This window comes from Ostreococcus lucimarinus, chromosome 2 (assembly GCF_000092065.1).
Source record: "Ostreococcus lucimarinus CCE9901 chromosome 2, complete sequence".
Taxonomy (NCBI): Eukaryota; Viridiplantae; Chlorophyta; class Mamiellophyceae; order Mamiellales; family Bathycoccaceae; genus Ostreococcus; species Ostreococcus sp. 'lucimarinus'.
The window spans coordinates 505,570-517,810 of record NC_009356.1 but is presented as its reverse complement, the minus strand read 5'-3'; the positions used below and the strand labels follow the sequence as shown (position 1 = coordinate 517,810).

At 47.3% G+C, this 12,241-nt stretch overlaps 8 protein-coding genes across 8 annotated transcripts; 4 read left to right on the top strand and 4 right to left on the bottom strand.

Moving 5' to 3' along the window:
• Positions 1-702: 702 nt before the first annotated feature.
• On the top strand, positions 703-2,568 carry ArgS (arginyl-tRNA synthetase; the record flags this gene model as incomplete). Its single annotated transcript, XM_001416378.1, has 2 exons — positions 703-1,972; positions 2,036-2,568. The coding sequence occupies 2 exons, from the start codon at positions 703-705 to the stop codon at positions 2,566-2,568; spliced, it is 1,803 nt and encodes a 600-aa protein (XP_001416415.1).
• Positions 2,569-2,600: 32 nt separating this feature from the next.
• Positions 2,601-3,712, bottom strand: Prp45 (Pre-mRNA splicing factor prp45; the record flags this gene model as incomplete). The annotated part of the gene is made up of 6 exons (XM_001416132.1): positions 2,601-2,627; positions 2,677-2,844; positions 2,896-2,997; positions 3,047-3,160; positions 3,210-3,425; positions 3,482-3,712. The coding sequence occupies 6 exons, from the start codon at positions 3,710-3,712 to the stop codon at positions 2,601-2,603; spliced, it is 858 nt and encodes a 285-aa protein (XP_001416169.1).
• Positions 3,713-3,942: 230 nt separating this feature from the next.
• On the top strand, positions 3,943-5,227 carry Kin17 (kin17-like protein; the record flags this gene model as incomplete). Its single annotated transcript, XM_001416377.1, has 7 exons — positions 3,943-4,172; positions 4,220-4,296; positions 4,347-4,531; positions 4,588-4,701; positions 4,754-4,774; positions 4,825-4,989; positions 5,036-5,227. The coding sequence occupies 7 exons, from the start codon at positions 3,943-3,945 to the stop codon at positions 5,225-5,227; spliced, it is 984 nt and encodes a 327-aa protein (XP_001416414.1).
• A 459-nt stretch (positions 5,228-5,686) lies between these two features.
• On the bottom strand, positions 5,687-6,844 carry Hrr (Bromodomain transcription factor, putative; the record flags this gene model as incomplete). Its single annotated transcript, XM_001416131.1, has 9 exons — positions 5,687-5,817; positions 5,872-5,914; positions 5,967-6,077; positions 6,123-6,179; positions 6,231-6,314; positions 6,368-6,529; positions 6,582-6,630; positions 6,682-6,746; positions 6,794-6,844. The coding sequence occupies 9 exons, from the start codon at positions 6,842-6,844 to the stop codon at positions 5,687-5,689; spliced, it is 753 nt and encodes a 250-aa protein (XP_001416168.1).
• Positions 6,845-7,941: 1,097 nt separating this feature from the next.
• YvdD (lysine decarboxylase-related protein) lies at positions 7,942-8,526 on the top strand (the record flags this gene model as incomplete). The annotated part of the gene is made up of 1 exon (XM_001416376.1): positions 7,942-8,526. The coding sequence occupies one exon, from the start codon at positions 7,942-7,944 to the stop codon at positions 8,524-8,526; it is 585 nt and encodes a 194-aa protein (XP_001416413.1).
• A 62-nt stretch (positions 8,527-8,588) lies between these two features.
• On the bottom strand, positions 8,589-8,996 carry Cup200 (uncharacterized protein; the record flags this gene model as incomplete). Its single annotated transcript, XM_001416130.1, has 1 exon — positions 8,589-8,996. One exon carries the CDS (start codon positions 8,994-8,996, stop codon positions 8,589-8,591), a length of 408 nt encoding a protein of 135 aa, XP_001416167.1.
• Positions 8,997-9,246: 250 nt separating this feature from the next.
• Positions 9,247-11,182, top strand: Pho4 (high affinity phosphate transporter, probable; the record flags this gene model as incomplete). Its single annotated transcript, XM_001416375.1, has 2 exons — positions 9,247-9,559; positions 9,693-11,182. 2 exons carry the CDS (start codon positions 9,247-9,249, stop codon positions 11,180-11,182), a joined length of 1,803 nt encoding a protein of 600 aa, XP_001416412.1.
• A 460-nt stretch (positions 11,183-11,642) lies between these two features.
• Rrp4 (RNA-binding protein, possibly exosome complex Ribosomal RNA processing protein) lies at positions 11,643-12,227 on the bottom strand (the record flags this gene model as incomplete). The annotated part of the gene is made up of 1 exon (XM_001416129.1): positions 11,643-12,227. The coding sequence occupies one exon, from the start codon at positions 12,225-12,227 to the stop codon at positions 11,643-11,645; it is 585 nt and encodes a 194-aa protein (XP_001416166.1).
• Between the last annotated feature and the right edge of the window lie 14 nt (positions 12,228-12,241).

Here is a 12,241-nt window from a genome sequence, read left to right as displayed (position 1 = left end):
TTTTCACGATCTGTGATTACAAAAAAAAGTATATGGTAATCCAGGAGTAGTTATTTCATCTCAGGATCTTTAGACCAGTGCTTACTGAGAGCTAAGCTGCGAACGCATGTGCATATTTCGGAAGAATGACTCGATCTGAAAATGTGAGAGAAGGCTTATCGTCTATTGCCCAAACAGTCCTACCTTTTGTGAATCGGGCGCGTTCAGTTCTCTAGCGAGTGCGCATAGTTCGTTTTGTACTGGATATGGATTCTTCTCGTATGCATCCATCAGTCGCTCCAACACCTGACTTATTGTCTAACGAAAGGTTTTTTGCTTGTTCGTTGGAACGAGTTACCTCTGAGCCTTGGTTGGTGAACCAAAGGCCTGGGATCGGAGAAAACAGCTTATCTGGCACTAGACTACCGATGTAACTTGTTCGGCCTTTGCCATCTTTGTCGAAGAACGTAATCGCAGGGGAAAGCGGATCCATGAAGCGCTTCGAAGTGATGCTCGTCCTTGGCGCCTCGCACGTTTTTTAGCGTTACTGGACATAATCGAGGCCGCTCGTTATAAATCAAAGATACTCTACAAAATAGTTTGATTACGAGCATCAGCTGTAAATTTGAACCAAAAACGCAAAAGAATATATCGAAGAAAACAAGGAGGATAGCCCTGGCGTCAACCCCGCGCCGTGGCCGAAACACCGGGTTGTCGTCTGCGATGGTTTACGCAGCCCGCTTGCTACGAAATGTAGCGTTTCAATCGAATTATATGAGAATTCACGTTGAATCCGGAAGGCAGACTGCTGTGCGCCGAAGAACTGGCGGCGTGCGTCGAAGACCAGGCGCCGTGCGGCGACAGTGTTCAGCAGAAGCTAGTGTGACGGAACATACTATCCTCGGCACGCTTAGAGGGATGGTTGAGTCGTCCGTGCGTGAGCGGTTTCCTGACTACGACAAACCGATAGATGTTGCGGAATGCGCTAATACTTCGCTGGGCGACTTCCAGAGTAGTAGTGCTATGCAAATTTTTTCTGCACTTGCAAAAGCTGGGGAAACTAGCTTTCGCAGTCCGCGTGACGTCGCTGATGAAATCGTAGCCGGAATATCTGAAAGGGAAATGTTTGATTCCATCACCATTGCCGGACCTGGGTTCATAAACTTTCGCCTGTCCGATAACTACATACGTTCGGAACTTTTTAGAGAAACCAAAAGTGCAGAGTTGGGTCCTACTATCAAAAGGCACGTTTTGGTAGACTTTTCTTCCCCAAACATTGCAAAGGAAATGCATGTCGGTCATCTTCGTAGCACTATAATTGGTGATACTCTCTGCAATGTTTTCGAATTCTGTGGTTATACCACCACTCGCGTGAACCATGTTGGTGATTGGGGCACTCAGTTTGGAATGTTGATTCAGTTCATGAAGGAAAATGGCATATCACCGGACTCGAGTGTAAGTGATCTGCAAGCTTGCTACAAGCAAGCTAAGCAGAAATTCGATGTTGACGATGATTTCAAGGCAAAATCAAAAGATATGGTCGTCAAGCTTCAGTCGTATGATCCAGAAACAGCACATATGTGGCGGCAAATCTGCAGTGCAAGCCGAGCTGAGTTTCAGACGATCTACGACCGATTAAAAATCCGAATAGTCGAGAAGGGAGAAAGTTTCTACAACGATATGATCCCATCGGTACTTGATGAGCTTCAATCTAAAAGGTTAATCGTGGAAGATGCTGGTGCGCTTTGCATTTTCACTGAGTCTGATGATACCCCAGTAATTTGTCGCAAAAGTGATGGGGGTTTCAACTATGCATCGACAGATTTGGCGGCAGTACGTCACAGAATCATGAGCGAAAAGGCGGATAAAATCATTTACGTAACAGATCAAGGGCAGCACAAACATTTCAAAGCAATTTTTAAAACTGCGAACGAAGCAGGGTGGGGGGACGCACAAGTGGCATTAGAGCACGTTGGTTTTGGTGTTGTTTTAGGTGAAGATGGAAAACGTCTACGTACGAGATCTGGTGAAACAGTCAAATTGAAGTCTTTACTAGATGAGGCCGAAGAACGATGTTTTAAGTTCTTAGAAGAAAAGGGTACAAATCTCACTACTGACGAAATAAAGCACGCATCCAAAGTGCTAGGTGTGAGTTCAGTGAAATATGCTGACCTTCAGAACAATCGGCTGACGAACTACACATTTTCGTTTGATAGAATGCTAGACCTAAAGGGAAACACGGCTATGTATCTGCAGTACTCGCACGCGCGGGTTGCGACAATATTACAAAAATCTTCCTTTGCAGGACGACCTGATCAATTCAGTATCAGTCACGAGGAAGAGCGACTCTTAGCTATTCAGATTATCAAGTTTCAAGATGCTCTACTGACAACGCTACAAGACTTAGCACCTTCAAAGCTCTGCGAGTACCTTTACACGCTTTGTAGTACCTTCAACAACTTCTATGCGGAATGCAAAGTAATAGGTGGAGACAATGAAGAAAGTAGAATTTATCTGTGTGAGCGGACACTATATACAATGAAATTGACTTTCTCATTGTTAGGGATTGAACCACTGGAGAGGCTCTGAACATGAAAGCTTCAAACTCTAAAATGATCAACTCATTTTTTCATTCGCTTGTGACTTAACTGTAGTTTGATGTCAAATAAAAGGTTGTAGTGTTCGCATGCCACTCACCTTTTCCTCTAGACCTTCGCTCTCTACATTTTGATCACGAAGGGCCTGAGCCGCTACTTGCCGAATAGTTTGTTCCCTCGAAATCTGTTCCTGCAGTGCCACTTGTTTTTGCACATTTGCACGTGTCTCAACTGAAACGCGTGCAGATTGTTCGGCAACATACAGTGCCTATGAATCAATTCAAACACGTCCGAAGTGACGATGCAATAGTAAAGATACCTCAGAAAATTTTGCAAAGTTATCATTAATTTTCACATCGACTAACCCTCGGCCATCTGCTGCAAGGCGCTTATCTAAGGGTATAGTGTAGCCCTTCGAATTCTAAGTAGAATATTGAGAAGGTATAAACTTCACACAAAGTTCGACGTACTTTCCAATTCGATATTGACGGAGGAATCCGCCATGCCTCTTTATCTTCTTCGGTTACTTTGCGTGGAGGACTCTGAACGACTGCGACTGCAGTGGGCTTTGCTTCACTAGGAGCCTATCGAAAATCTCAGATGTGAAACAGAAACACTCCACAAGCTTCAAACCTTTTTTAGGCGGAATGCTGGTGGACTCAAGGGGTCTTGTTGTAGCTGCTGCACTTTAATTACTCGCTCTCGAGCACCCACCGGCGCATATTTGATGTATTGGGCGTGGGTGTTCCCTCCCTTCAGATCAGTAAGATGTTTCTGAGGGTATAGCTTGCCGTCGATCGCATCTTGGAGCTGTTTTTGTTGTTTTGCCCTGGTCTCTGGTGTGATTATCTAGATAGAGACGAGACTCAGTCGAAGACACAAGCTCACAGCAACAAAAAACTTACCTGAGACCGAGCGAGCCGCAAATCACTTTGAACGACGGATATTTCCTTTGTATCTATGATCGATGTCGACACGGCACCATGCGGGCTTATACGTGTCGAATCTTGAGCCAACGACGCTGGGGAGCCCCCGGTTTCGATATGCCGTCGTTCAGGAAAAGCGCCACCGTCGCCGCCGACGTCGTCAACACGCGAGGCTCGCTCGTCGCCGTATTGCAACATTCGAACCGCCATCTGTCTTCAATGGATAGGCGCTAAAGTGTTTTCTTAACGTGTTTTCTCAACTAATGAAGCTGCGGTGTAGCGGCACGTAATGACGTCTTCACGTAATGACGTTGTCGAGGTGAGTTTGATATTTTGAGGGGTCCAGTCCGGAAATTCCGGTCAGTCGCTACTACACAGCACGTAGTGCGAAAGTGGCGAGGGCGTTTGCTCATTGAACTATGGTTTCATGAAACGCTAAAATGAGCGCCAAATCGTTATCAAACCAACTGAAGTCGAAAGGCCTTCAACGCCTCCGTTGGTATTGTCAACTGTGTGAGAAACAGTGCCGAGACGAGAACGGTTTTAAGTGCCACTGCTCTTCACCAGCGCACGTTCGCCAGCTCGCCGTTTTTGCTCAGAATCAAAAAAAGGTTGTCGATGGCTTTTCTTCGCGCTTCAAGACAGCGTTCATCTCAGAGCTCTCATTAAAGTAAGACAATCGTTCCAAAGCTTTTTTCACTGCTGACTTCATTTAAGCCACCGCAACTCACGCGTGGCAGCTAACAAGGTTTACAACGAGTTGATAGCGAACAAGACGCACGTGCATATGAATGGTGACTTCTTTGAAGATCATATCTACACAGTCTAACATGCTCATGGTCAGCGACACGTTGGACGAGCCTTACTGAATTTGTCCATCACCTTGTCGCAGAAGGTGTTTGTGAGATAGACGAGACCGATAAGGGGATTTTCATAACATATTTGCATGCTGAGAGCAAGATTTTTCAAGGAGCTGTGGCGCGAAAGCGAACACATGAGGATGACGGATCGGCGCGAAAGCAAGAAAAGGTAAATCAAATTGAAGATTCATTTTATCTTTCGTTCCAACACACAAACAAACACAGCTTATTGAGAGGCAGGTGAAACGAGGAGCAGTACCGGCAAAACCTGAGCAGCATGAGCCTACGGGCTTAAAACTTCAGCAGACTGGCTTTAACATGGATTTAACTCGCAAAGAGGTGACTTTCAACGTGATTGTGTGAAATGCACTCCCCTTACCTTTCTTTCTAGAAACTTTCGCAGATGGAGCAGGTGAGACTAAGTGAGTTTAAAAGGTGGCATGTGTCTAACAACTCGCCAAGAGTCACTTAGTTGGAACTATCATGCGTATTTATTGCGCGCCGGGAGAGCAATCAAAACAGAAGTACATTGTCACAAACGTTTACAAAGGGATGGCGACGCTAGAGGGAATCGGTCCTTTCAATTCAGCCAAAGTATCGACTGATCATCTACGCACAGTAATTCCTGTAAGAGGTCCTCACTGCCTTCTATCTTGTCTGACGCGTAAGCTAGGCCATTGGCGCTTCTATAAAAGTTATACGAGGAGAGAATGCCGGTTGTATCGGTTCGGTAATAAGCGTGGATGCGTCAGGAGGCTCACTCAGAGTACTCTTAGAAGGCAGCGGCGATGAAATGAACACCTTTTCATTCGAGGACGTAAGCAAATTAGATAAAAAATACAGCTTTAATCGTGATAAGATGTGAAATTATGTTGCCACATATATGTTTCCATGACTTTGAAAACACCACTGCGCACCTCACTATTGAGTCGTCAAGCCCTCAAATTTTTTTGTGGGAAGGCGACGGTAACAACGAAGTGTTGTAAACGATATCACATTATTTTTTTTTGCGAACGGTCAAATCAGTACTGTAGATGGTGCGATTCAATCCTGTACTGCGCTTCAGAGAGATGTCTAGTACCCACGTCGAGGTGCGGCGCTATTGTTTGTGGGCATGTACGTTTTACATTTATTTGTCAACCTAAATATTGCGTATACTTGCCTTACTGCTATAGAATCTTGGCAATCGCAGTGAGCGAAATGTCGAAATGTAGCAATATAGTCCCGCTAAATGAGAGTTGTTACTATGTGAGTCTACGTGTAGATAGATACATGTGAACAAAGTACGAACTTAGCTTACTCGTACACTGTGCAGCAGCAACTTTCATCCTTCAGCAGGCCCAATTTCGTAAACTGAAAACTTGCCTGAAATAGTGTTTTGTGCTAGTAGAGATTCTCTGGAAGAGGCCGCATGGAAACCGGACTTTGTGTTCACAGAAGGTTCGCAAAATTCGCCTGAAAGACTGATAAGCCACAATGGTGAACTAGTGATAATTTGCAAAGGGGTACCGGTGGTCATGTGGTACTGGGAGCCATGTCGAGCGTTAAAGTGCTACATTTTGTCAGGAAAATGTCGATTCACACAGTTGAACATTGCAACTTACTGTGATACTGCTCATATTTTTCGTGACATGATTCCTGAAGAGTCTGTCACTAGGTATTGTACTAGTTTCTTGAGTTCCGATTTCAAGTTTTGTCGGCGTAGCATCAAGTTTCTACAAGTTGTAAGTGCGGAAGTTTTGATGATAAACAAGACTCACCAAAGTATGACATGAGTTTGGGACTGTTCGTTTTGGCTCCATCGAATGCTTGCTGAGCTAAGTTACCGACGTTAATTCAGTGCTTTCTTGCTTGATTGACTTACGCACTGCACTCTTCCCAGGTAGCGCCTGTAAATGAGAAGGCACATAAGCGGGTGCAGTACTTCTGACTGTTGAGATCTTTCCCAAGAGCTGCGAGCTGGTTAGACGATCACGTTTAGAATCTCAGACAAAATAAACAATACTTTTGGTTTGCGCTTCAAACTAAACTGACCGGGAAGGCGTATCAAATTCAACGCATCATTCCTATCAACTACTGTGTGTCCGTGCAAGAAAAGACTGTCGAGAATGCTTCCATCTTGGGCAAGAATCTCTAGTACATCTAAAGTGTTCACGAGCGTTCGTCCCTGTACATATGTGTCAAAAAGTTCGTGAGAACAAAAACAACCTGTGACGCACCGAAGCGTTGGCTTTTTCGCAAGCGGTTGCACTTATATCTCGCAAGTATCTTTTCGAAGTTTATCGTCATCATACGAATTCGTTAATGAAGCAGATTTACCGGCATAATAGCTCGCGAATCGCCTCCAAAGCTGGCGCTTTCACTGCACTGAACTGTGCGCAGTACTAAAAAGCCATTAGCCACAAACAGAAATTTCAACAAGTAGACTTGCCTGGGCGACAACTGCGTCTGTCACTTGATCAACGAGACGACTGTGCGACATCACGCGTTGATGAACACCGGAAGTTACGCGACGGATGTTTGACGCGGCCGCTAGTGACCGGGGTATGATAGCACTCGTCTTTTCACGCGCATAATAGCTAATTGTACCATATTTAATGTCCATGAGAAAGTATGATCATCGATCTCGTTTTTCGGGGACGCGGGCGCTGTCGCTGTCGCTTGTCTGCTGTTGCGGACATCGACAGCAAAGAGGCTAGAGAGCGCCGGTAAAGCTGGAGTGGTGTGAAAAAGGCGTGCATGGATAGAGCAGTGCGCCCGATTGTTACAAACCACCTTTCCGACAGATTCAGAAACGGTCGACTTGTACCAAAGACGTCTGTATCGGCTTTTAAACGCAGAACAGCTACTTGTCTATTCGTCTCTGACTCAAAATACTCGGCTCGGATTACTTTTGCTGCTAAGCCGAAAGAATTGCGTACGCGTCAAACGAAGAAGCTTGCGAGGGTAATGCAGTTCCGAGCGCGCGTGTCTGACGCTATTTCGGTACGCCTTTTGTTGGAGTTCATTTTCAAACTAAACACCACTTCTTTCTTTAGCAAGCCAATTCGATTATAGAGCAGGCGAGTCTACCTATGCGCACTGATTACAGTCCAGTAGTTTTATTGTTCTGTTTGAACGCACTTTTCATATGTACGTAGTGTTTTACCAAGGCAGAAACAGTTTTGACTTCTTTTACTTTTCGCAGCGCTAGTCATAAACATCTTGGCAAAGCGCCCTCGATAGGGTACTTTGTTCAACTGAGCGTCCTGCAGGTGTCAGTATTGCGGTTTTGTTCTTGCTCCGGATTAGTTGCATGTATAAACATGAAATCTCGTAGTATTGTCGATGTGTGCACGACTCCAAACTCCCAGCGGCGCTCGCAGCGTTCTTTCTAGACGTGCATAGTTTCCTCGCTTATACTTCACTATCGAAACGCATCGAACGAATCGTCATCAGTTATTAGGTCGTTCGACCCGTTGCCTGAAGGTGAAATCAGCGAAGCTATAAGGTCCGCTGCCAGAGTTCAGAGGTTGAACGAACATCTTCTCAGAAGCTTCACTATAGAGCAGGTCGTTCACGTATTCAAAAGAGCTAAATATGACCGAACGGCGTCCTATCGAGTGCGTGTGCGTGTATTGTGGATCGTCGGTGGGTTCGAACTCGTCGTATTCGGTCGCTGCGCGGCTTTTAGGAGGGGAGCTAGTCAAGAGGGGCATCTCCCTCGTGTATGGCGGAGGTTCTGTCGGTCTCATGGGTAGTCTCGCAGAAGCTGTTAATTCTGATGGAGGCTCGGTGCTAGGGATAATTCCTTATTCACTCGAACCAGAAGAAATAAGCGGTAAGACCCCAGGTCAAGTTGTGGTGACATCAGGCATGCACGAACGAAAAACACAAATGGCTGCGCGAGCTGACGCATTCATCGCTCTCCCTGGTGGCCTAGGCACTCTCGAGGAATTATTCGAAATAGCAACCTGGCGTCAGTTAGGACATCATGAAAAACCGATTGGAATACTCAATGTGAACGGTTTCTTCAATCCACTCTTGAAGTTCTTGGACAACACTGTGGCTGAGGGTTTTGTCTCAGCAAAAACCAGGGCAAACTTCATCGTTGATGATGACGCTTCAGAGTTGATCGAGAAGCTTTGTGTTGCTTATTTAAACATGCAACCGAATGAACTTTAAGGAATCGAAAGTGCGTAAAATGTGTTGTGAATATTATGTACAAGAATTTCGAGTTTCGGCTTTCAGGCATACCCAGCGCTGGGGTCGTCGAGAAGGCTCACGCACTCACGAATGCGTAAACGACCGTAGTACTGTCCCGAATCCATAGGAGTATTTGCCAGATCTCGGAGCGTTTCCTTACTTATCTTTGTAGTTGTGAAGGTTGAACCGTGAAGTTCAGACACATTGTTTCTTCTGCTATCTCGAATATAATACCTCGTCGCATAAACTTTCGAGGTAGTTGTCTGTGGAACCACGACTTGCGAAGAGGACGCTGGAGATTGTGATCGGTATTCATCCGCTCGTACGGGTACATCTCTCCACTCAACGTCGGAGACTGGACCTGTGAAACCCCAAGGAGCCAGTACCCGCAAGCGTTGGGAGTTGCTGAAATTTTGGGCAACGCCTACCCCCAACTTGCGTGTGGTCATGTAGTCAGTACAGAATTGTGCTTTCTTGCGTTTCAAGAGTGTTCCTCCGTGTGCACACGCGATGGGCGAAGTAGGTGGTCCGACTGCGTCCGTAGCAGTCCCGCTGGGAACGGCCCTCTCTCGATCGGTTTGTCGTCCTCCGGTGGTACAGATCTGTAAAAACTTTTTTACCTCTGATAAAGGTTAAAATCACTTAAACGCCCATATTTAATGCTCTATGGTTCCATTTTGTCTCTATCAATATGGTCAAATGAATTTTCTCCCGAGCCTGGATTCTGGACTCGATTGGAACCAATCGCGTCTTCTTTCGAGGTTCACGAACCGTGAATTCGTTCCGCAAGGAATATTCTCGGAATCTTGCCTTTTCAAATTCCCGCGTGGAAATATGCGCGGTCGCCGCCAGAACACGTCGCGCGCCGTCTCGTCACGCACAACGATGAGCTCTTCGGATACGCTCGCTCAAGCGTCCCGCCACCTTTTGGCCGGCGCTACTGAAACCAAGAGATTCGAATGGATCGTCGTTTGCGGCAGTTTCCTCGCCTTCTTCGCCGCCTTTGGCATCGGTACGCACACGATGCGCGCACTTTTTACCTTTCGCGTTCATAGGCTTTAATGACACGGCTTGGTCGCACACGTGCGATTGGAGTGTATTAGAAGCATCACTGACGTCGTGCGATCAATCGTATTTACCTACAGGTGCCAACGACGTCGCGAATGCGTTCGCCACCTCTGTCGGGTCCGGCGCGTTGACCATTAAAAACGCTGTAGTCCTCGCCGCGATCTTTGAATTCTGTGGTGCCATGTTCATGGGCGGTCACGTCGTCAAGACAATTCGCAAGGGCATTGCTAACCAGAAATGCTTCGCCGGTACCGGTGGTGCGAACGATCCCGGCCTCTTGATGTACGGCTGCCTATGCGTCATTTTTGCCGTCGCCATCTGGCTCGTCATCGCATCTGCCTTCGAAATGGCCGTCTCCACGACGCACTCGTGCGTTGGTGGTATGATTGGAATGACTTTGGTCGCGCGTGGTAGCGAGTGTGTCATTTGGACCAAGAAAGCGGACGAATTCCCGTACGTCAAAGGCGTCGTCGCCGTCATCATCTCCTGGCTCTTGTCCCCGGTCATCTCTGGCGCCTTTGCGTTCGTCTTCTTCGTGACCCTGCGTACTCTCGTCATGCGTTCCGAACATTCTTATTCTCGTACTGCCGTCGCGTTCCCAGTGTTGCTTGCGTGCACTCTCATCATCAACATCTTCTTCATCGTGTACAAGGGCGCCAAGTTCCTTGAGCTCGACGACACACCGGTCGGTACGGCGTGCGCCATCGCGTTCGGCATCGGCGGAGGATGTGGCATTATTGCGTACTTCTTCGTTACCCCTTACATCCTCAAGACGACCGATGAGCTCTTCGAGAAGCAACAGCTCGAAAAGGCGGAGCGTGGTTCGGGCAAGAAGGCCGAAGAGAAGGTCGTCCGTCAACCGCGCGAGTATCCTGTCGGTGTCTTTGGCGCGCCGCGTCGCATGTGGTACGCTCTGCAAGATCATCTTGAATCTTCACTCGCCCACAAGGCTGAAGACATTCTTGACGAAGACATGGCTGTATTGGCGATCCACGAAAACGCCGAAAAGTTTGACGAAAAGACTGAACTTTGCATGCGATACTTGCAAATCCTCACCGCGTGCTGCGACTCGTTCGCGCACGGCGCCAACGATGTGGCCAACTCTATCGGTCCCTTCGCCTCTATGGTAGTCGTCTTCAAGAGCGGTAAAGTTTCGAAGGAAGCTGAAATGGGCGACGATTCATATTGGATTCTCGGTCTTGGCGCTGCCGGCATCGTCTGTGGCCTCGCCTTGTACGGCTACAAGATTCTTCACGCTCTCGGTACCAAGATTGCCAAGCTCACCCCGAGTCGCGGTATCTGCATCGAGCTTGGTGCGGCTTGCGTCATCATCATGGGATCCCGTCTCGGCTGGCCGCTGTCTACCACTCACTGCCAAGTTGGTGCCACCGTCGGCGTCGCCCTACTCGAAGGCCGCAAGGGCATCAACTGGTTCATCATCGGTAAAACTGTGTTCGGCTGGATCATCACCCTCGTCATCGTCGGCTTCTCCACGGCGGCGTTCTTCGCACAAGGTGCCTACGCTCCGATGAAGAGCTACCCGTGCTACATCACAGGTAGTTGCTAAATGGGCCCGCTTAGTGCCTAGGTTACCCCCGACGGAGTTATTCTTTGAATACTCTCGGTGTTTTTTCCGCTATCAGGCAATTGATATTTCATCAGGACTTATTAATACATTTTTCTAGCAATTCCTCTGAGCAAACCGTTTGATGTCGTCACGCCTTCATTTTTCCATCGCCTCAACCGCTCGAGTGAAGCATCTGCCTCTTGATGTCTAACATGTGCTGTTGAAGTTGGAAGTTTCGTTGCAATTGAACAAGGAATCGATCGTCCACGTGTTCGTCGTTTTGTCTTATATCCGAAACGGTGACTGAAGTGTTGTCGTGTCGCGGAGCAGTGCCCACATTATATGGTGTAAAACAGAGCTCTTCATGCATGTTCGCGTATTGGTGTACAGTCTATGACCTAGTCACTGGTGCACCAATTCCAGGAGTTTAAGCTTAAGGAGTACGCGTCGACTTGGTCCATCACATGCATTCCAGTAATAGAGTGTGAACGTCGCGTGTTTTTCGGCGCTGCGTCGTTCGTAACCACATTTGCTGGTTCAGACTTAGTACAATGTCTGTGGGACAAGTCGCCTTCATTCTCGCCTGCATCTTCCAGCGTTTACAACGGCAGCCCATAGATACTTGCTGCCTGAAGCTAAATACACGACCTTTGTGAAGCACGCCGTTTGCGACTCCTTTTTCGTTTACATCAAAAGTCAAAAGAACTTTCTTTGACGACACCGACTGAACAGTAGCTTGGATAGCAGACCCTACCCGCACGTTTCGCTGACTGTGAGTAAGACAGGTAATTGGAATCTCAGCATCGAGCGAAGAATTGATCATGGCGTGAATACTTTGCTGTGAGACTTTAGTGACGATGCCAATGACGTTCGCTCCTGGTGTTGGACTACTGCTGGTTCTGACCTTGAAATTTTGCCGCTGGCCCAGGACTAGCTTCGACGTTCTACTAATTGTTACATGTGGTATATCAGCGGTGTTCAGAATTGAATCGGACTCAAAGTGATCACCGGGTGCGAGTAAGAGCGGTTTTTTTGTTCCCAGCATGTTGCGCTTCCTAG